The sequence below is a fragment of the Macrosteles quadrilineatus genome, unplaced genomic scaffold (assembly GCF_028750875.1).
Source record: "Macrosteles quadrilineatus isolate MER2022 unplaced genomic scaffold, UCM_ALF_1.0 Scaffold_15__1_contigs__length_3749704, whole genome shotgun sequence".
In the NCBI taxonomy this organism is placed as follows: domain Eukaryota; kingdom Metazoa; phylum Arthropoda; class Insecta; order Hemiptera; family Cicadellidae; genus Macrosteles; species Macrosteles quadrilineatus.
Genome location: NW_026542608.1, coordinates 438907 through 464118, shown reverse-complemented (window position 1 = coordinate 464118; position 25212 = coordinate 438907). Strand labels below are relative to the sequence as shown.

The 25212-nt window shown below is 34.2% G+C and overlaps 1 protein-coding gene across 1 annotated transcript in view; it reads left to right on the top strand.

Moving 5' to 3' along the window:
• LOC129005070 (kinesin-like protein Klp98A) overlaps positions 1-25212 on the top strand; it is a 92412-nt gene that overhangs the window by 43911 nt on the left and 23289 nt on the right. The window contains exons 11-19 of the mRNA XM_054433862.1: positions 7662-7854; positions 13291-13468; positions 14077-14149; positions 14522-14611; positions 15709-15882; positions 20640-20792; positions 22269-22418; positions 23593-23727; positions 24287-24573. Of these exons, the coding sequence (XP_054289837.1) occupies positions 7662-7854; positions 13291-13468; positions 14077-14149; positions 14522-14611; positions 15709-15882; positions 20640-20792; positions 22269-22418; positions 23593-23727; positions 24287-24573 (1433 nt within the window). The remainder of the gene's footprint in view (positions 1-7661; positions 7855-13290; positions 13469-14076; positions 14150-14521; positions 14612-15708; positions 15883-20639; positions 20793-22268; positions 22419-23592; positions 23728-24286; positions 24574-25212) is intronic.

Below are 25212 nucleotides of genomic sequence, written 5' to 3'. Positions count from 1 at the left end.
CAACCTTACCATTTAACACTTTATTCGGGTTGACATTTTCATTATCAAGGTGCTCTTGTCCTTTTCGTGACACTGAGAAATAAGGACATAAATGCGTTACCAACAGACATACACACAAAAATACAGAACTTAATTAGGGAATTTGCTACGTTTTAAGCATAACAAAGTACATATAAAATTAGAATTTGAAATCTTTGTCAATGTCATCAAATTTTATCATAACAATTTATATTTGCTTGGACCGAAGATGACCCGAAATGCTGTCGAAATGACGGCTTACTTTATAAAATGAAGTACTATAGACAATTTAGATTGGTAATGGTAATTTAACCTATAATAAAAATTACCAAAATAGGCCACGAACTATTGATACATAAACAACGTAAATCGTAAACAATTCATGATGGTTTGCTAAACAAATGTTTTACTTAAATGAGTTATCATTTTCTTAGCATAAACTAACATTTTGGAATCCAGACAGAAAAAGCAAAACTTATACAGTTAAGGCATCAATTAAATTGAATAAGGCTGTAATACCACTGTATAAATAAGGTGCAACACCAACGATAACTAATTTGTAAATTACAGTGATGTGTTGGTACGTAAAAATGATTCTTGCTGCTGCCAACGGTTCTAAGGAAAAAAACCAGTACCAAAAACCAACGTTTACAGTTAAGAATTACGTCCGACAAATTAAATGCGTTAATCAAGTCCCAAGGTTATTGATTTCTTGGTTTTGGATTTTCTCGTGAAAAGTTATCGGCAATCAAAATTATTTCCCATTGCTTTATTCGTAAACAACTTTTAATGTAAACTTATTCAGTTTGAAAAAAAAAACAACCTTATAAAAAAAGTTTCCCAGCCCTATACAACACTGATTCAAGGTTATCAAAACTCAAGAACAATTTTATACACAAAGAATCTCTGGTTCCTAACCTGGATGATGTTATTAAATTTCATTTACGGTTTCACTATATTATTCCACTTGCGATTAATTAAATCCGTTATGTAAGACAACGATTTTAATCTCACTTGGATAAATGGGCTTTGCCTTCAAAACGTGATCGGAAATGGTTGTGGTATTTGTAAACATATCAGTGACAGCGAGAAAAAATAATCTTGATCCGAACAGCTGTTCGTTATTTCATAGATCATTATGTGATAAAAATTGGACGAAAACTTGACAAAAATCGCACAAAACTGCATTTTTTAAAGTCCGTAATATTATTTACTAAGTAGTGAGGCCATATTTTAATGGCTAAAGACACTATCGCCAATCCAGTGAATACATTAAAATGACTTGGATCTTGATAGGTACTCTCGTTTTCCTGGAGAAGATTGCGTAAAATGTCATCTTGAGTGTTACAGGAAGACAGACAGACAGAAATTTAGATGAGACTTGTTTCGGCTTCTTTAATGTATAAAACGTAAAAATAACCTACAAATGAATGATTCTGAGCAATGTACAGACAAAACACCAATTTTATTTATATAGATTCTCATTGGTTGCAATTTAATAAGTGGTGTAGCAAAACACAAACACAAAATTTATTGAAATGAAATTAAGTCAATGTTAAGTGAATACTATTAACAAACATATTTGCTACATAAAGACATTTAATTGAAGCCTAAAAAACAGTTCGAAAAAGGCATTCTATTCCTTATACTAGTAAAAATTAAGATGAGGGTATAAAAAATAGTTTTCAAAGATCATGTTAATCAATGTACATTCATCTAGTCTTGAAAAAATTAGTATTTAAAAGCTTACTCCAAACATAATGAAGTTGATCGGTTGTCAAGAAAATGTCATCATTTTTCAAAACATGTAAACCTTATAGTTTTCCAACTGTTGCCTTGTTTATTTTTTTCTTTTTATGTTTTTTTTTTTTACTTTATGATGATTCAATTAATGGTTCAAATATTCATAGTATGTATATTTCTGAACAAGAACATATACCCATGTATATATAACTAATAAACGTTCCATAAGTATTTTACACGAGAGAACACTATTCGGCAAGTAGCCGGTCATCGTAACCGGTTATCATGAAGGAGCTTGGACGTCGTGCAACAGCGCTGAGCTATATTGGACGTCGTGCAACAGTCAAATATTTATTGGACGTCGTGGCACTTGGACGTCGTGCAACTGGCAGCGACTTTGGACGTCGTGCAACACTCCCGCAAATGTAACTTTTTTACAATTCTATAGTGCGCTGTTTCACGACGTCCAAGTGTCACGACGTCCAAAGCTTGTAGAAAGACTATATTTTTGGCAGTTACTGTACTTTTGGACGTCGTGGCACTTGGACGTCGTGCAACAACTCAAAAATTATGTTTTGGACGTCGTGGCACTGAATAAATATTATTGGACGTCGTGGCACTTGGACGTCGTGCAATGCATCCAAAGAAACGTCTTATAACACTTAAAACATATATTTACGCTTATACTGTTACTCACAAGACGGTAAATATACAAAAACGATGGTAAGTGGTGATCGATTGACTTTCGCCTATTGGGTCTGATGATGATTGGAGTGTCCAATCGAAATCGATCACCACTTACCATCGTTTTTGTATATTTACCGTCTTGTGAGTAACAGTATAAGCGTAAATATATGTTTTAAGTGTTATAAGACTTTTCTTTTATTTACTTTCCGTAACTATATTATGTTGTCAGGATGGAGAGACGTAAGAAGTCTGATTACATTGACTCTAAACTGACCATGCAATCAGTACAAAATGGAGCAACAATCTTCAGCCTGGTAACGAAGGAAGATTATAATGGGAAACCTACAGTAGAAGATTATAATGAAGCATTTGAACAGCTGAGTAAAACTTTTAAAAAGGAAAACCTAAATCATCTCATCTGCTCTGTAATGGGGTGTGTGCGAGACCGAGTGGACATTGAACACTTTGCAAACAATATTTTTCAATTCCAAAAATATACAAATGCAAATATCAGTATTGTGTCCTACAATCAGCCAAAAGCACAGAGAAAACTATGGAATGGTCTTTCCCACTCTCAATTTTTAATGAAGCTGCAAACAATTATTTCCTCCAAGTGGGCAGATGATACTGCTAAAACTTATTCAAGACAGCAGGAGAGCTTCAACACCAAAGGTGCAACTGTTATTGATCATCTGCAAACAGAAGTGGACAAAACCATCCCAGACCAACAGCAAATTTCTACCCAATCACCTCAAAGAAAAGCTGATATATCCAATTTGATGACAGACCAGAATCATTCAGGGAGTGGCGGCGTATCTTCGCAGACTTGTCTAGAGGAGGGATCTGCCCAGCCCAGTCAAGAGCAGCAGCCTGTGCATGTGTCTAGTGATGGGGGGTCGATTCTCTCTGGGGTAAATAGTGCAGTGATTGGTGATGCCCCGCAGTTGCTTTCTTCCGAATGTAATGCCCTACCAACCTCCGAAACCCAAATTCCTGCTTCCATAGATAACCCTAGTGTATTAAACAATAGTATGCATCCTTTTTTGGAGAAAACTTGCAAGAATGTAGTACCGGTAGTAATTTAAATTGTTACAATTCAAGCAGCACTCAAAACTTTTTAATTCTTCACCAAAATGTCCAAAATTTATCAACTCGTATTGGAATATTAGAAGTAAACCTTGATGAAATTAAACCAGATGTTATTATATTGACAGAAATAAATATGCGTGAAACAGATTTATCATTTTTCAATATTAAAAACTACAAAATAGCATCTTCCTGGACTAGAACTACAACCACTGGAGGAGGGGTATTAATCCTCACAAATTTGTCACTTAATATTAAAGAGGTTGCACTAAAAGGAATACAAAATATAACATCAGAGAAGGAGTTTGAGTGCTGTTTGGTTGAAGTAATAGTTGAAAGCATGTCTTTTGTACTGATGGGTGTATATAGGACTCCAGAATATAAATACAATGATCCTTTTTTATCCAAACTAGAAACTACACTAGATATATTGACTAAGAAATATGAAAACATCATTATAGCTGGAGATGTAAACATAGATATTTTAAATCATAACTCATTGTATTATAGATTTTTGAGCATTTTGAGAATGTATAATATGTCATATAAAGTAAATTTTCCTACTAGGGTTACACTGAAAACTAGATCAGCAATAGACAATATTATCACTAATATAGATCATGTGCAATTAATTGTAACCGGAATCATTACTCATGTGTCTGATCACGATGCACAACTTCTTGAAATTGTGGATTTAAAAAGTAAGAATAAAAAGAAAACAAAGAAAAGGCACAGAAAATTTACAGAGAATAACTTAAAAACCTTTCTCAGTGATTTAGGCAATGAGACTTGGTATGATGTTTACCAGTCATCTGTAGATAAAAAGTATGATGCATTTTTTTCTATTTTTAGTTACATTTTTGATGTTAATTTTCCCAAAGTTTTAAGTGCAGATAGTGGATATAGTAAATGTAAATGGAATTCAAAGGAGTTATTTAAAAAAAAGAGTGAGATAAATGAACTGGAAAAGCTAGGTAGGATAAGACAAAATTTTGACACATATCAAAAGATAAAGGTTAAGAAAAAGGAACTAAAAGAATCAATACACCAAGCCAAACAAACATTTTATAATGAGAAAATAAAACACTCTTCTAATAAAACTAAAGCAACGTGGAACATAATTAAAAGTGAAATAAAGCTTAACTCAAAAAGTGATTTTACCAGCAACATACCGATATGTATAGAGCAAAATGGTAAACTCCTTAAGCATCCAGTAGCTGTCAGTAACAACTTTAATAATTTCTTTGTATCAGCTGTGGAAAAGCTTATATTGCCACACATTTCTCCTTCACTTACACAAAAAACAGATATCCAGAAAAATATTTTACCTACAGATAAGTCATTTAAGTTTCACACAATAACGGAAGAACACCTCACTAAAGTGGTCCTTTCCTTTGAAAACAAGTACTCTGCAGGTTTTGATGAAATTCCAATCACCATAGTTAAAAAATCAATACACATTATCCAGAAACCACTAACACATATCATAAACTCTTCTCTTATTTCAGGAATCTTTCCTTCAAAATTAAAATTGGCTAAAGTAATTCCCATTTTTAAAAAAGGTAATAAAACTGATCCCTCCTGTTACCGCCCTATCTCTCTCTTACCTGTTTTTTCAAAAATTTTTGAACGCATTGTTTACATTCAGGTCTATAAATATCTGGAAAATAATCAACTATTTGATAAAGAACAACATGGCTTTCGGCAGGGCAAATCAACAATAACAGCTGGTATTGAATTCATAGAAACTATAATAAATGCTGTTGACAGAGGAGAAAATGTTGTAGGAATCTTTTTGGATCTTAGTAGGGCATTTGACAGCGTGTCACATAGTATATTGTTGACTTCACTAAAAGAAATGGGAATCTATGGAAAAGAGCTTGCATGGTTTACATCATATCTAGAAAACAGAAACCAATTTGTTGAACTGGATTATGTTGTGGAGCATGCAAGCACAAAGTACGTTGAAAAATGTAGATCTCAGCATCAGACGCTGAAATATGGGGTGCCGCAGGGATCGATCCTGGGGCCTCTACTTTTTCTCTGCTATATTAGAGGTATGCCGGGAGCGATTCCTGGTAACGGCGGGTCTATGTGTCTGTTTGCTGATGATTGTAATGTGCTTATTCCCGGAAGATCAAAACAACAGATTGAAACGTTTTCTCAGGAGAGTCTTTTATCCACTAAAGAATTCCTTGACCGAAAAAATCTGCTTATTAACACAGAAAAATCCAATTTTATATCATTTTCCACTAAACAACGTAGACAAAATTTTGAACCAAACATTTGCATAAAATCAGAAAGAATAAACCAAGTAAAGCAAACAAAATTTCTTGGTCTAATTATCGATAAACATCTATCTTGGGAGGGCCATGTGAACTATGTGGTTAAAAAGGTATCTTCCGGTATCCATGCGCTGCGACAGATGTTCAGAGTATGCAGTTTAGACACTTTAAGAGTTGTTTATTTCTCATTAATACATTCACATATTTCATATGGAATTGTTCTATACGGGGCAACAACAAAAACTAATTTAGATAAAGTACTAATTAAGCAGAAAAAAGCTATCAGGGTGATGAAAAATCTTAAAAAGAAAGAGCCAGTCAAGAGCATCTTTCGTGAATTACAAATATTAACAGTTTATAGTCTTTATATTTATGAAACAATAATTTATGCAAAACAGATCCAACTATCATCCAGCTCAACAGAACAATTAGTATATAACACCAGATTAAAAATTAACCTACCTCGGCATAATCTCGAATTTTACACTAAAAAGACATCTTACATAGGGCTAAAATTTCTCCAGTCTATACCAGCTCACATCCGAAAAGAAACAAAATTTAATAAATTCAAGCAGCTCTTAAAGGAATATTTTTTAAGAACTCCCTGCTACTCAGTAACAGAATTCTTTAGTATTAGTAAAAAACAGTTAGGCCTAACTTAATTTGAATTCCAAATACTGTTATCCTTAAAGTCATGGTTTTGTTAAAAGTTCAAGTAAAGTAATTTTAGTACTCTTTTTATGTATTTAATTAGCAGTAAGCAATTTTGAATTTAGCTTATGACTCTATTCAAGTTCATGTAATGTGAAACTATAATGAATAAAGAATGTTTTGACCTTGACCTTTGACCTTGAGTAACTACAAAACTATATTATGTTGTCAGGATGGAGAGACGGTGATTGGCGCAGATGACGCTTGTCCCAAGCCTGATATAGCGTTGAGTGGTGTTGATGTAGAACAGCAACACTGCAGCATTGTGTTGTCTGGTGGAGTAACTACATAACTATAGTATGTTGTTAGGATGCAGAGACGGTGATCGGCGCAGATGACGCTTGTCCCAAGCCTGATATAGCGTTGAGTGGTGTTGATGTAGAACAGCAACACTGCAGCATTGTGTTGTCTGGTGGAGTAACTACATAACTATAGTATGTTGTTAGGATGCAGAGACGGTGATCGGCGCAGATGACGCTTGTCCCAAGCCTGATATAGCGTTGAGTGGTGTTGATGTAGAACAGCAACACTGCAGCATTGTGTTGTCTGGTGGAGTAACTACATAACTATAGTATGTTGTTAGGATGCAGAGACGGTGATCGGCGCAGATGACGCTTGTCCCAAGCCTGATATAGCGTTGAGTGGTGTTGATGTAGAGCAGCAACACTGCAGCATTGTGTTGTCTGGTGGAGTAACTACATAACTATAGTATGTTGTTAGGATGCAGAGACGGTGATCGGCGCAGATGACGCTTGTCCCAAGCCTGATATAGCGTTGAGTGGTGTTGATGTAGAGCAGCAACACTGCAGCATTGTGTTGTCTGGTGGAGTAACTACAAAACTATATTATGTTGTCAGGATGGAGAGACGGTGATCAGGTCAGATGACGCTTGTCTCAAGCCTTATATAGTGTTGAGTGGTGTTGATGTAGAGCAGCAACACTGCAGCATTGTGTTGTCTGGTGGAGTAACTACATAACTATAGTATGTTGTTAGGATGCAGAGACGGTGATTGGGTCAGATGACGCTTGTCTCAAGCCTAAAATAGTGTTGAGTGGTGTTGATGTAGAGCAGCAACACTGCAGCATTGTGTTGTCTGGTGGAGTAACTACACAACTATATTATGTTGTCAGGATGGAGAGACGGTGATTGGGTCAGATGACGCTTGTCCCAAGCCTGATATAGTGTTGAGTGGTGTTGATGTAGAACAGCAACACTGCAGCATTGTGTTGTCTGCTGGGGTGGCTACTCTTGTACCTCACCATGCTGCAGCTCAGTGTTGGGTCAACGGCTGCCTCATAGACAAACCCACCAGGCTGTCCCAAGGTACACTACAATACCCAATTTTTGGTTATGCTTAAATCTTTTGTTATTGTTTACATGAGGGGCCCTAATGATAGATTTTGCTGTTGAGTTAAGACTCAAAATATAACTTTTTAAAGGGAAGTTCAAGATTTCTGTTTGTTAACTAACCAGTTTAGTACATTTCAAGTAGTGGGAAAAAGGAGGCAAAAATAGTTACAAGATTGAGACATAATAAAGATAACATCAAAATAATGATTTTCTATAAATACTAGCAGAATAATGCCAATTTAGGTTTAGTTTTTTATCCCTAATTATGTCTGACCGAACGCAAAACAATTGTTTGAGCGTAGGTTAGGGTTACCCAAAACCGGGGAAAAAAAGGGAGCCTAATTTTTCGAACAATGAAAAAAGGATTTTGATAATGTTGGATAAAAACACTCTTTTCAGACGGGATAAAAGAGTGGCTCTTGATCGCCAATCAGTTCAACGCGATCGCTAATCACATACCTAGAGATACCAGTTTACTAAAAACCTTGAGGGATAACCTAAAGAAAAGGCATTTAACGTTTTGATAATTCATATCTATTAATAACATAAGTTTTGTCTACATTATTAAAATTACTAATCCTTTCTCTTATCCACCTAGTTCGGCGAACAACATAGGCTACTCTTCATCACTATCACTTTCAAAAGCTGATTTGTATCATATGCCCTTCTAGTCCAGGCGCTGAGGGGGTTTGAGCATGCATAAAAGTGTAACGAAATTTGACTTTTGATTGTTGCTATGGGTACCTAGTAGATGAAGAAAATCGATGTTGTCGCATTTCTAGGTGGTTAATAACATGGGGGGAGGGGGTGAAGTTAGGGGGCCGCCCGGGGGGCCGCCGCGCACAAAATAGCTTATATCTCAAGAACCAAAAGTCATATGAATACGTTAGACATGTCAAACTGTGCAGAAAAATGCATTCTACAAAGAGATTATGTAGTAGTTTCACGGAAATTGACAAGAAGTTACTAAAAATTATATTTTTTAAATTTACGATAAGTATAATCAGGAGTATAATGGTTTTTGTTGTTGTTTAGAACCACTAATTTTTTTATTGACAACTTTTGAGAGTAGTACACAATAGGTAAATAGTATTTCTGTATAATGAAACTATTGCGGTACATAACTTAACAGCTATACAATCCTCAGATCCAATAAACATAACACAAACAAAGGCGCAAAACGCGTCGCGGTCATTCTTCCTGCTGCCGTAACTATTAATGGCGAGTACAGTTCAAGCTGATACTTATATTATACTTTTAGAAAGATGGAGATTCTGAAGATTCATTTCCATATATATAAAATAGTATAGTATTGAGTGACTATTATGTAGCGAGAAATATAGTTTGTAAAAGAAGAGAGTTCAAAATAAATTTTGGTGGTTGAACGTTTCCATCACCTGACCAGGCAGCACAATTGGTGCAACAGCTGTTTCGGCGATCGCGTAAAGGTAGTGTAAACGATACGAGTAGAAAATGTTAAATACAAGCCTTGGCGAGTGCCTTAAAAACTTCTACGAGTGTCACACTATTTACGCGAGTTGTGTGCACTAATTAACCTGCGACAGTATTTTAATTACCAAAAACCACTACTCAAAACTTAAAAAGAGAGGTTATTTTTTCTTTACCCCTCATTGTCTCTGACAGTAATGCAACGAATCATCGCACCAATCGTTAACAATTAAATTTGCCTGAACAGCTGATTAGTTGAAGTTCGAAGCATTATAATTTTACTTCTTCTCTCTCAATCCTTGACCCTATCTGGGTACTAGTGGTGGTTATATTTTGGCCCTTTTGTAGTGGTAACATATATTTTACCAGAGAACAGTTACATGCCCATATAAGTAGATATGTACTATATATTATGTTTCAGTGATAAATGTAGAATATAATAATATTAAAATATATATTTTTCAGCAATGCTTTTAGGCGTAGTAGCAAGAGGTTGGCAAATTTTTGGATTATGCAAATTAGAAATGTCCAAATCAACCCGCAAAAATCATAAAAATAAGGTCTTTATCCATATTATCCAAATGTTAAGGTTGTGTAAAATATGAATCCTTACGTAGGAATATCAATGTTTTTTTTTTTTAAATACGCATAAAAATAAAATTATAAAAAAACTACAAAACTAGTTTAATTACCAAATTTTATTTAATTGTTGTATAAGAAATAAATTTATTGCATCAACAGTAAATAAATATTATACTGCTGTAACAATTCAGTATTTTCACAAAAATTTTAAATACAATAACTTAATTTTTTTCAATCTATCTCCCTTTATCAAACCTTGTATAATATATGGCCAAACAGACCAATAGGTTATTGATTCAATACAATATAATATAGAACATTTTCAAATAACCTTATTTCATGTAAATATATAATAGCCTATAACTTTTTGTAACAAAATTGCTTCAAATTCAATATAATTTTACTTAAATAACTTGTCAAAATTCAAATTTAGCTCTATAGCAAATGAAAATTGTTATAATATATGTGTGAACAGTGGCCTACAATTTTCCGTGATAAAGTCAGCATTGACATATGTGAATGCAACAATGCAACAAACCTTCCTCACTTCCAAGAGTGCTGAGCTAGTATGAAGATATAAATTGAAAACTGCATATTTTAATATAAAAATTTATAAAAAAGTGCATATATTTGGAATAAATTAGTGAAATTTGATTAAAGAAGATCCGTCCTTGTTACAAACATTAATAACTACACAACATCAAGAAATTTAACTGTGAAGAAGACATCAATTTTGGTGAGATCACTCCAGTAGACATTTTCTTTCCTTGGATCGAAGCCATTAGAACATTTTTAAGCCTAACTTTTGAACTTTTGTACCAGAATTTAAAAGTCAAGAAACTAATAGAAGCTTATTCAGAACATTAATTAATTCAGCCTATCAGAAAATAATTCGAACATAATTTATATTTCAAAACAAAATTTAATTAGGCTATATATAATCACAAGATTAAATTCAAATGCCGCTCGATCACCCCACCTGAGATCCATGCAATATAACCCCTCAACCTAAATTAGAACTATTGTAATAGGCCTAGCCTAAAGCTTAAATTAGTAAATTCATTTGCCACCCTTTGTAAACTTTTATTGTGAACCCTTAGTTTCTTTTCTTTTACCATCAATTTTGTATTGTAATGAAATAAATTTAAGTTTAGATACTGTCCATGGAATTTCCATTGTATTCAAAGAGTAAAAGCTCTTTCTAAAAATATATAGTTAAATGTAGTTGAAATCGAAATTTCCTGAGTAATTTACGTCAGAATGTGAAATGTTAACATTTTTTTACGAAAACATAATTTCTATGACCTTTTCAAAACTACATAAAATTGTTATAACCAACCTCAGATTCGGAGATATATAAATTGTAGGGAATTTATTGCAGTTTCAGATCGTGATGGAAACGATCCACCACAAAAATTTATTTTGAACTCTCTTCTTTTACAAACTATATTTCTCGCTACATAATAGTCACTCAATACTACTTTATATATATGAAAATGAATCCTCAGAATCTCCATCTTTCTAAAAGTATAATATAAGTATCAGCTTGAACTGTACTCGCCATTAATAGTTACGGCAGCAGGAACAATGACCGCGACGCGTTTTGCGCCTTTGTTTGTGTTATGTTTATTGGATCTGAGGATTGTATAGCTGTTAAGTTATGTACCGCAATAGTTTCATTATACAGAAATACTATTTACCTATTGTGTACTACTCTCAAAAGTTGTCAATAAAAAAAATAGTGGTTCTAAACAACAACAAAAACCATTATACTCCTGATTATACTTATCGTAAATTTAAAAAATATAATTTTTAGTAACTTCTTGTCAATTTCCGTGAAACTACTACATAATCTCTTTGTAGAATGCATTTTTCTGCACAGTTTAACATGTCTAACGTATTCATATGACTTTTGGTTCTTGAGATATAAGCTATTTTGTGCGCGGCGGCCCCCCGGGCGGCCCCCTAACTTCACCCCCTCCCCCCATGTTATTAACCACCTAGAAATGCGACAACATCGATTTTCTTCATCTACTAGGTACCCATAGCAACAATCAAAAGTCAAATTTCGTTACACTTTTATGCATGCTCAAACCCCCTCAGCGCCTCGACTATTCTAGCATTTGGCCTTTCCATATAAACCTAAAACTTAAACTTAAAGCCAGCTTATATTTACTTACAAAAGATTAAAGAAGTTAACCCGTCAAAATTGGGCTGTTAATTATCTAACGGCGAGTGGTAAAATCCGATTTTGTCAGTTAAGAGGTAACTGCAGTTTAAGCATGGTTTAATGGCGGTTTAAGTGTTTGGTGAAATCGGACGTTAAAGTAATACACAATAAATACAGGTCACCGATATTTTCTGGCAGGGTTAGGCTAAGGGCAGTTGGCCTGAGGGATTTGGTTCAGGGCTAAAATTATTTTCGGGTCAAATTGGGTCGGGTCGATCTGAACCGAGCTTTTTAATACTAATGTATCTTTGCTTAATACTAATAATGGGCCATAGAGGCTTGTGCAAGGAACATATCCACGAAAGCAAGGGGTGAGCTGGTGCAGTACGAGGGTGAACTGTACTGATAAAAAGTAGTGGCAGGTGCCAGGATCCAAACCTACGACATTGCTGCTTTGGGCACGAAGTCCGTGGTGCTACAACCAATAGCCAACAACTCACCACAAAGCCTTTTTTTGGAGATTATTTTTTGGGATAGCAGAAAGCGTCTAACAAGATGGATTGCATATTGACAATTTTACCTCACGATTGAGTGTGATGTTCAAGGTTTGGCTGCAATTGTGGGAGACAGAAAATGTTCCCGATTTCATTGTGACTGGGGAAGATACTAACAATAGCTTTGACACTGCAGGAAATGTTCTTGATTTGGGTGCGACTGCAGCAGACGTTCATAAGTCTGCGGTAGATCTTCTAGATTTTACTGTGACCACGGAAGATGTTCACAGTTTCAACATGACTGCGGAATATGTTCTTGGTTTTGCCGTGACCGTGGAACTTTCACGATTTCGCCGTGACTACGGAAAGTATTCACAATTTTGCCTAGGTCGCAGGAGATGATCTTTATTCCGTTGTGACTGTGGAAAACATTCTAAATTTTGCCTTCACTGCACAAGATGTTTACAATTTCATTGTGACCGTGAAAGATGTTTACAATTAGTTTCCAAAGCAACTTGATTTTAGCCTGAAACTCGAGGACCAACATTTTTGACCTGACCTGACCCAACTAGAGTCTGACCTTCAGACCCTCACAGCAAGACAATGTTTTATAGTTGTTTTGTCTTGAAATTAAACCAATATTATAGAAGATTATAGCTTTAGTCTTTTTGTAAGAAAATTTGAATGCTGTAGTAAGACTTGTCTGTTATATAGGATGCCAGATCTTGCTAGGTAGGAACAACATGTTCCGCTACAATGACCCTATGGAGGCAGAGAAGTTGCGCAAGGAAGGTTACCCGTCCAACCTCAACCTGTCTAGACTGTCACTGCTCAGCTGGTCCACCAACGACCTCTCAATGTCACAATCCTGTGAGAGCCTACAGACATCCTGGTCAGTTAACATAAAAACCATATCTGCCAAGTGTGTTAGTACTGTAAAAAGTAGAAACATCAGTCTTCTTATGGATAAAACATTTACAGCCTCAAAAACTTTTAAAAATTGTAGAAGTTTGCTGATCTTTTAAACAAATAAAATATTAAAACATTTTATGAAAAGTTAACTTTTATGGTATGGACAAAATCCTAAGTTCTGGGATGCCGTGCTAAATTTACCGTTAAAAAGACAATGGTTCCTTAAGGAAAGATTCTTGAATTTTATATTATTTTAAAAATAAATTTATATTAATGGTAAGTTGGTGGCTCAATTAGTAGCACAACAGACTAATGGCACCAATGTCGAGGGTCAATCTTAGTTCCTGCAACTACATTTTTACAGTTTGAGTTCACTCTCATACTCTATAAACTCATCCCTTGCTTTGTTGTATATGTCTCATACAAAGGCTCAGGGCCTAAAAACACGATAAGGTTTAAAAAGGCCATCAGCCTCTCAAAAAGAAGAATAACACCAAGGCACTTGTTCCAAATTAAGTTTGAGTGTACGAAACAATCTTGGAAAGTAAACAAAGTTTACTGTACTAAATAAAACCTCAATTGTTTTAGTGAGGACACTGACAAATTGGGAAAATTAAAAGTTCAAAGAGCTGAACTAATAAAAGAAAAAGAAGCTTTTAAGGTAAGTGTACAATGGTTTTTCCTTAGAAAATATGTTGATTTAAAGTTTAAAAACTCAATGCTTCATTCAAATTTTTGGACACACAAATTTTACTTATCTGGAATATTTTACAATTGCCATTTTTACTGACATCTTCTCCTGAAATGACCAACTGTCTTAAAACTGGAGAAAAGGTGGAACTCAAGAGACATAATTTTGCATTTGTTGATAAATATCAATGTTTGAAAATCTCAGTGAATCAAATACTTGTCTTGTTAATGTCATAACAGAGAAATGGTACCGTAATTTTCCAAGTATAGTTTAACAAAATCCTCTCAGTAATTTGTGTGAAAGAGGTGTTTTCTCTTACGTATGATATATTTTTGTTATCAGATTGAGCAAGCAGAGAAAGAGCAAGACTGGGAGAAGGAACAGCAGATGAAAAGAGAGGCACTAGAGTTGGCTCAGAAACAACTGGAGCAGGTATAGGGTCACATTTAATATTGATACACACTTTCCTGTCCATCTGTCATGTAAAATGTGGGCAAGCAGGCATAATTATGTTAGATAGAAATATTGTAAACTGTTTGCATAGTATAGTATACAATTTTACTGGTTATCCTCATTAAAAAAAATTTCCTTGTTGTTCATATTAAAGTAGGTATACACTTATTAGCTTTGTATCTGTACAACTTCATTTGCCTTTAATTTAAGAATACATTCCTGGATGAATGAAGATATCCTTATCATAACATATCTGTAATCATTTACTAGGCATATGAAAGTTTTGCTTCACCAAGTTAGATAGAGTATGGTCGGGACAAAGTGATTTATTGGGATGGGACCCTGGGTACTAAATAGGTAATTAGCACTTTTTTCTTGCAACAATTTGTTGAATTCCTTGAGAATGAACCTTTAGGTTTGTAACTGTGCTTTACTACTTTAATAGAAAACAAAATCACTACAGTCTACAATAGATACAATAAGACTACAGTCTACAATATGTATTTTCAACACTTTGTTTGTTGTGTGGCTGAGTGTTGTGTGGATGTGTGTTTTTTGTACCAAGGAAAATAAGAACAAAATCACCATACGTTTAAACAATCTCAATTTTACTTACAAAGTTAATAAATGTAATAAATAAAAGTAAGCAAAATGTATATGTCACATTATATGAACACAGCTAATCTAGCTAATAAAACACTAGAAAAGCGGTAGTCACTGGTGTAAGTAGGCCGGGAAGGGGGGTATGACCTATAGTTCCCTGTGGTAGGGTAACAGCACAGGCATTAATTTATGTTGCTATAGTCATGGAACGGCGTATTATCACTACCCGTGCTCTCACTGTTATTTTCCTAATTAGTATATTTCTTTCTTTTTTTCACTCAAAATCAATTTGGATAATAGGTGATTTGGATAGTCAATTGACTTACAAACTTAAACTAGGCCTATGAATGATAGTGGGGTTTACTCAAAAAAAGCTAACTAAGATAAGTAGGGTTCAGTTGGTTGGATTTCTACTGTAGGCACTGTTATTTATTACCATTTCTAGAAAGTTATTATGTACCTCTGGTTGGCAGGAGAGGCAGCAGATGGAGGAAGCGTATGAGGCACAATACAAGCGGCTGGCCGAGGACTGGCAGAAACTACAACAGCACCAGGCTGCTAACCTAGCCTCTCTACGACACAAGGAGGCAGAACTGGACAAGAACAGACAACTGCTGCAGTGTGAGAGAGATGAAGAGATTGCTGCGGTAAGACCACCATCCCCGTCCATGCTGTTTGTAATGCTAAGTTCTTTAGAAACTGTTGTCATAATATTAAAGAATCATTTTGTCATGTATTTTGATGAAATATATCAATAACTTTCTATCCATATATTTTAAAATGATTGTGCAATCAATATATTATTATTACACCAGTAGCTGTGTGACTGGGGCAAATTGTCAATGAAATTAGCATGAAAAGTACAGTTACACGTTTTAAGCCCCCCATACACGGGCGAGCATGTTCGCGACGGTGTTGCGTCGAACATGCTCGCCTGTGTATGGGGTCTGCGAGCTCTCCTACTGGCGAGCATGTTGGGCTCGGCGCTCGGCTCGTCGGACCCGGCGATCCCGAGCACCAACACGAACATGCTCGCCCGTCTGTGGGGATGACCATCATGTTCGCCAGGGTACATGTAAAACTTGTATGACAAATACGTCCGAGAATGTCTTTGAAATAGTCCAGTTATCCTCAGGTAATTTTAGCGAATTTCCCTATAGGGAAGAAGCTATTACTGTAGGTGGCACGGTAAGACCTGGGCCCGGGCCCGGGACCAATATACTTTTTCATTTTGCTATCCCTAGCGGCTAAAAACACTGGTCGTTTATTTATAAATATATAAACCAATTTTTTTATACATGTATATATTTATACGTATATTTTGGACGTATATATATTTATAGACTTATACATGGTCTTCAAAAAAGGCAGGGACATAATTTACGTTGTGATTCAAAATAAAGAGAAAATCATGATTCAAATAGTTTCCAAAATCGCTTCGTTAACCAGATATCTGTCACTTTGTATATTTTTACATAAACATTTCTATCTTTGAATTTGTTCAACCGAGTTTTTTGAAACTTTGTATGTGTGTCGAGATAGAAGAGACCTATTTTAGAAAAAAAATTATCTTCATTCAAACAATTTCAAAATTGCGGCCATTTTAACTTTTTAAACTTATGATACCTACTAAAAAGGTCTGATTTTATGAAAAAATATCAAGAACACTTTTATTTAGCATTTTTAATTCCCTATCAAACGAGATCAAGTTCAAACAGATTGAATAAGAAATAGCTGAAACATTATGATTTTCAGTTGTAAAATGGGGTAGTATTAAGGTCCATAAAGTTAACTAGATAACACGTTGCTCGAAATCGAGCAGAACTCAAACAAATTCACAAAAAGCATAAACAGCAAGACCATCAAGAATTTATATGACTGATTATAGAAATATAAAAATATTATGATGTAAAAAATATAAAAGTAATCTACAATATTTAAATTTACATTCACTCTCATACTACTTTGGTTATCTCTTATGTACAGTAGGCGGGTGCACCCTAAGAGCACGTAGATGTCAACCACACACTGTATAGTGAGCTTTTGACCTAATGTAGCTCAATTCCTCTCTTGACACCAACCATAGCTCGTCTTATTCTAGCATTGTTAAATTATTTCTTTGACGTGTTCTGTTTTAGGCAAGTTTAAATTAGGGGCCCCAACCAAAGTCTCCGGTTGGGAACATAAGAGGGTAAAGTGGATCTAACGACAGATATAGAATGGATACGCGTTTAACATTATTAGTGTTGGAAAAAACTATACGATTTATTTGGCCAGGTGGTGCTTTGTTTTCAGCTTTAAAAATTGCTGCGACATCTACACAGATAGCACCATTGTAGCGAGGGAAGACACTACTTCTGTCTCTTATCATATACATAAGAATTTCACTTTGACTCCTCGGAGCTCTCGTTCCTACATAATGTCTGCCACAGTCTTCAAAGATTTGCAAATGGGTTGGCATTGTAACCCTATTTCCCGCAAATCTTTTAATTGAATTTTTTGTTTGAATTGTGCTTAATTCTCTTTTGGGTTCTAGTGACATTGTCGTACTTAATTATACATCTGTGCGTATTCAGGATCATCACCTTCTTGAGGAATTAGAGGACCCACTCGGGGATAAAACGTGTCACGGACCTTAAAATTGTAGATCCCTGTGGAACTTTCTCATCTTAATGAGCTTCGGAGCTGACTATGGTAAAGGCAGAATTGAATTGACGATATTTATCCAAATAATTTCTGGATATAAGTCTCACAGTCCTATTTTCAGATTGGGAGTTTCCAATAAGAACCTGAAGGTATGGTGAATTGCACAAATGAGGTAAACGAACCTTTCATTTATGGCAACAAAGAGTAAAAACTTAACTGTCTCGGCCAGTCTTTTCTACATTTAAGCCACTACAATGTAAACATTTGACGATCATTTGTCCGAGATTGGACTATCACAACGGTGGTACTACCACTATGTACCCATCAAATGTTCAATTGAAAGCTTGATGCAAGCGGTCATGTTCGCGTTCCCTCCAGCCACTCAAGTTCTTCGTCCTAGCGGCATTTGATTTTAAATTGAAATGAAATAATGAAGTTAACCAAACAAAAGAAAACACTATAAAGGAATTGAAATTTTGATTCACATTGTAAATTACATGACAATATTGTAATGTAACGGATAACTGCCCTGCGAATAATCACTTTTAAACATTCACTTCATCACATCGAACTGTAACTACATGATAATCAGTAAAATACGATGTAAGGTAAATCAATTTAACCATAGACAAAAATAATTAAATATTTATTCTTAAACTCTTCATTATGAACCAGACTTAGTTAACAGATTGAAACAAAATATAAATTCCAGCTTTGCTCTGGAAGTTTTAAGTCCTGTAGTCTGTGGTTAACCTTAAAAACTATTTCAAACTACGTCCATATGTTATTTGTAAACAAAGGGAAATGAGTTTGATCAAATATCAACAGATAGCGCCGCCCTCCAAACTTTAGCCCTTAAGTGTACTTAGGTGATGCCCTTTCTTAATATTCTGAGACGTATTTGCACATCTTCGTGGAAATACCTTTAATTTGACACCTCAAACGTTAAAATCCATCAAGCCGTTATTGAGTTATGACTGTGAAAAGAAAACTGCTTGCGTATTAATATATAGATTAGGCTAAGCTACAAGCTACAGCTGTAGTCAGGTTTGCCCCATTTTACATCTAAAAGTCGTAATATTTCAGCTATTTCTTATTTGATCTTTTTAAATTTGTTATAGTTTGATAGGGAATAAAAAATGATAAATAAACGTGTTCTTGAAATATTTTCATAAAATCAGCCTTTATTTATTTGTAATATAAGTTTAAAAAGTTAAAATAGCCGCTATTTTAAAATTTTAAGTTGAATCAATATTATTTTTTTCTAACATGGGTCTGTTCTACCTTAACATTCTTACCAAGTTTCATAAAGATCGGTTGAAAAAAGCCAAAGATAAAAATGTTATGTAAAAAATGCAAAATGGCAGATATCTGAAAAGTGATTTTGAAAAAAAAATAACTTTTGAATTTCATTTTATTTTGACCCAAGGAATCACTACGTAAATTATGTCCCCACCTTTTTTGAACACCCTGTATACGTCCGTAAACGCGATAAATTGAGTAATTTTTTGTCTGATTTTCAAGAAATTTGGCTTGAAGGTGGAAGGTGGGATAATTTTTTGAATTTTTAACCCACAAAACCATAAAATTACCCAATTTCTCTCTAAAAGGCAATTAAAAAAACAAATAAATTAGTATATTGAAGTGTCTTTTTATGGTTATTAGTTACGGGGATATGCAAAAAATTTTAAATTTAAATTGTCCATGTTAAGGAGAATAATTAAACTGTTTTAGTTTGTTTGTTTATGGATATATTTGGATCAAACTTGGTAAATTTATTTACTTTATACTTAGCTACTAATATTCTACTAAAAACACACTTTACCTTCGCTGTAGCAGCAAATCTAGGTACTTGTTAAACCTAATGTTATTTAAATAGAATTAATTGAAAATCAAATAAGGTAAATGGAAATTCGCTTAGTCTGAAGGTTTGCTGCGGCGGGGGTATTTATAGTATTCATAATCATTTGGTTTGTTTGATGCTAGTTCTGTTAACAGAGACATGTGACTGAACCGGTTCCTGTTTCGAAGCCAATATTAAATATTAAATTTTAATAAATAAACACAACTTGACTGTCACAGTGCGAGAGAAACAAGAGTACTGGGCGTTAGCGGCAAACGTGTTGGCGAGCATGCTTGATCGTCTGTCATAAACACCGAGCATGTTCGCGAGCGTGTTTGGCAAGCGTGTTTGACAAACGTGTTGGGCAGCGAGTTGGCCTAGTGGTTAGAGCGCAGGACTCCAGTTCCTGGGGTCCCGGGTTCAAATCTCGTCAAATCACCAATGGATTTGATCTAAGTGATAATGCCGTAACCCCTAGGTCTAGCCTAAAGTAATGTGAAAAACAATTCCGGGCTCTTGCCTAGCGTCCTAGGACAAAAAAAGGCTTGCTCGCTTGTGTATGGGGGGCTCTAAACCAGCTCAACTTGAAGCAAGTTAGAAATGCTGGCAGACACAGCAACTTGATTTCACCTCCAAGAAAAAAAATGTACCGGTTTTTTTTGTTTTGCACTTGGGGAATATCTTTTAATTTCTTGTACCGTAGTAACTCTCCTTGTATTCCTCAGATCATCTATCTCTCATAAAATAATTTGAACCCTTTTTTCCCTAAAATAGCTTTGATGCTTTTTGTTTGTTATTTTAGTATTTTGTTTTTTTCCGGTAATCTGAATTAGTTTCATATTTATGTTTTATTTATTTTATATGTATGTACTTAGTAGACCTTTTATTTATTTGTTTTATTTACTTTTCCTGTAGATAACGATAGAACAACAAGCCCTGAATGAAGTCAAACGTGACATTGATTTGAAAAAGAATGAGTTTAAAGACATTGTTGCGGAAAAGATAGAGGAAATACTCTGCCTGAATAACAATTTTAGGTTGCCTGAGCGAAATATCAAACCACTTGGCGTAAGTACATTTCATAATCACAATGTATTTTATTTTATTTCATTTTGTATACTGCATATATTTCATTGGTATACCTTATTAGACTTTTTTTTTATTATTTTACCTAAATATTAAACTATTAGTTTCATTGTTACCTGAAAACAATATAACTAAATATGTAGTCTCATTAAATTTGTATTTTGGTATTACTAGACGGTATCCCGTTATCCTCACGGAGATTTCACAGAAATATTTCCTAAAACAGCTGCTGTTTATTTAAATGTAATGACAATTTAGATAAATCACAAGGGACACAAATTCAACAAAATCTTTCTTCCATGATAATAACATTGAAACTTAAATAAAGTCCAATCGGACAAAGCACATTCAACTGAGGGTGATAAAAATTATTCCATGACTTCTACAGAGAAATCACTTTAATTTGACACCTCAATCATAAAAAACAATTCATAAATATAATAGTTTTGCTGTACACAAGAAATTCCTTAGGGAATTAGTAATATAGATCGATTTGCGGTGATATTTTTGCTGCCTAATGACAAGTAAATGGAGATATGGCAACTCAAAAAGTAATATACAGAAAATATTTAATATTTCCAACTTTTATATTAATTCTACAGGGTGAATCTTATATTATACTACTTCTACTAGGGCGTCTACTATTGATTTCAGAGAAACATTTGGTCTCACAATGATGAAATAAAAAAACATTTTCCCCCAAAAATGGAGGATGTATCAGTGGTTGATAAGTTCAAATCTCACGATTGTAAAATACAAACAGATAATTTCAACTTAAAGATCCTAATTTCAAGATAATAAAAACATTTTTTAGGGTTGGTTTGGTACTTCATTGTGAGACCAAATATTTGTCTAAAATTAATAGTGGACACCTTACACAAGGTTCACCCTGTATATTGATAAAGCATAGGCAGATTAGAAATATATCTTTAAAGCATAGGCAGATTAGAAATATATCTTGAAGTTGACAAGAGAGTTAACTTAACTCTGAAGAAATAAAAAAGTGTAGTTTTTTTAATTATTGTTGAGCTGTTGCATTTGTTTATGATTTAAAAAATGTGAAATGTGTTCACTGTAAAAAAAAATGTGACCTAAACATAATCCAACATATAGATTGATAAGAAAGATACTCTTTGATGAACAATGTATAGTAGACCCCCTCTTAACAGACCTCGCATTAATCAATAATTGGATTATCCGTCCTCAATTGTAAAATATTACAGTTTGTTTTAGCCGACCTTGAATTTCATTCATGACAAATCGCCTACATCCTTTAAATTCTGTATATTACATGCCAATAAATATCCTTCATTCATTCATTCATTACTTTGTACAGTTTCTTCACCTATTCATACATGAAATATTGTATGAAACTGAAATTAAAAGGAACAAGATACCACAAACACAAAAGAAATGTTTTGTAACGTATGATGTGTATAATTTGTGTTTGTGACCCAGGTATTGGCTGCAGAGAAGTTCTGTGAAGGGTTGTGTTGGATGGACCTCACTTTCCATCCCGCAGCCAGTCCTCCTACTTCTCCTGACTGCTGGGCCTCACTCACTTCTGCTCTCAAGGAAGGAGTTGTTGGAGAAATCATAAATCACCATGTTAGTACATTGTAGTTAGTAACTTTGTATCTGTTACTTTTGTAAAATTTTTTTACTTTTCCTTCAGTTTAGCTGACAAGTACATAGTTATGTTGAATATATTTTTATTTTATAATATATATGTTCTAGTAGGAGGAATATCTTATCATTAAAAATAGAACCATAAACCAACACCTAATAAGGTAATGAAATGACTAATACAACTTTTGTATGTCATTGAAGTAGGTTTACTTGTCTTTTTATCTGAACTTATTTTATGTTTAACTAGGTCCTCAACTATTTAGAGAAGGTTCATTTTACTGAGTTTTTACTGTAAAATTACAAATATTTTATTAACCTAGAGTATTGTTTGTTCGATATTCTATAGATTGATGAAACTTCAGGACTGAGGATATTGCTGTTGTAGTTGAGGCAGTATGTTCACCATGATACATCAGCCAGGAAGAAGCAATTGTTATAGGAAAGGTTAAATTTCACGCAGCCTAACTATAATGGAATAATAATTGTTAAATGTTATGGACTCCCATGTATAATGGCCACTTCAAGCTAACTACAGTATCTTCATTGAGGATTGAGAATAGTAAAACATCCACAACAAGAATGCTTTTTATTTTTAAATAGTTCTGGGCAAAGCTCTGTGCAAGATCACGATATGCAGTGTGTGTCAACCCTAGTGATGGTTAAATTTAAGAATCTTCAATCTCAAGTACGAATCATGAAAATCAGAGTCTCGAATCTTGAATCTTAGTACAATTGTTATCAAAGAAAATGTAGAATCTATTTTTAAATCAGTTCTCACTATCATTAATTTACTCTATTCAAAATCAATTCAATCGATGTTTACAAATCCTTGACGCCGAACTCTCAACAACGTCAAACAAGCACATACTGTACACAAGAAAACAAAAAACTTTAGGATTTTAATCTTAAATCTATTACTTTTACTACCTTGAATGAACAAACAGGTTGTGATAACTCAGGCAAAACAGGAGGCAACTAAAAATGTGAAATTCCATTCTTGAATCAAGCTGATTTGATCTCAATTATTATTATTATTATTTTTTTTTTTGGTCCAGTGGATTCGGAATTCGGCTTTGATACATCCAAACTACAATGTAAAATTGTTGATGTTGTGAAGTTTTTAATAAACTTGATATAAATTCAATAATTTCAGAAAGAGGCTCTTGCCAAACTGGAGACTGAACTGAAAAACAGAACTCAGTCTGTAGCAGAGCGAAATGAAAAACTCAGAAAAATTGATGAACAGATCAAGACTATTGATGAGTCAGCTGCTACTGAAAATTTTTTGGTATGTTCAATGAAAATACAGTACTGTAATAACTAAATTATCGTAACAAAGTATAGTCATGTTTATATAGGTGCCTAGCCACTAATATCATATACTAATATTATAAATGTGAAAGTTTGTGTGTTGAAGTTCACTCATGCATTAACTACTGGTTAGATTGGGCTTAAATTTAGTATGATGATAGCTCACATTCCCGATTAACATATAGACATATTCTTATCTCAAAAATCCTTTTGGGCTTTGCTCCAGTGGCTCTGGAGTTTCCCTTGTTAACCTTATGAGTATTCACATTTAAAATGAATTATAGCATTTTCAACTACACACCTTGGTTCTATGATATTCAATATCATTAAAGGTTTACCAACAACCTTACCCGATAACATGTTTTTGATCATTTTTGATGTTTGTGCAGCACTATTATTATTTTTTTGCATTTATGACAACAGCTGTTAGGGGGAAAAAGCGCTTAAATGTATTAAGTTATGACAAAAAAATAGATTTTTCCAAGTTCAATGACCTTAAACCAAACAAATAACATTTAATAATTTTGTACTCTCAGGACAATGGAAATAATTGTTCAGCTGGACAAGTAAAGATGTTGGAGCATTCATACGAGGAGGCACAAGTGTTAGAGAAATCCACCGAAGAATCAAAGGTCTTCAAGCAATCTACTGAAGATTCAAAGGTGTTGAAGCAATCAGCTGTAGATGCACTAATGCTGGAACAATCTAGTGAAGAATGTGAGATGCTTAAGCAGTTTGTAGAGGAGTCGAAATCATCTGGGGAAGTAAAGACGCTGGAACAAGGAGGAGAAACAATCACGGACATTTCTCAGAAAAAACAAAGGTGTGTTTTTCATTGAGTTTATTGATATGATACCAAAGGGTTAAAAAAAAGATTGGTAAAACTATAAGTAGCCTACATGACACACGCAAAAGTTCACACCAAAAGTTAAATATTAGGAAATATTACAGGAGAAAACATATATAGTTAATTTTTATTTTTAAGTTGTGTCTTGAAATACTTTTCAGTAAGCTGGTTTTAGTAACACATATGTACTATATATTACTGTGAAGCTTAGAGGATATCACTAATGTATAGTTTTAATTCTTTCATATTTTGCCCATTAACAAGTATGCTGCGCATGACGAGTAATCTCGTCACCACTATCGCTTTCTAGTGTGCTAGCGCTTTGAGTATACTCGTCAAAATGCCGTTTATAAACTATTATTCCATTTTGAGGTTAGCCACTGCCTTGAGACGTTGTTTCGCTCGTCGCTTATTGTGTTGGTTTTATTCTTAAATCTGGTATAATTTGTTTTCAGACTATTTTATCGGTGGTAGGGACTTTTACAAATTTATTGTAGTTTGGGATTTTGGCTTGAATTAATGACATGGAATAGAATAACGATAATGAATTGTGCATTGTGGAAGGAATCTAACCTCGAAATTAATTGTGCTTGTTGACCCCTTTTTCGCGATATT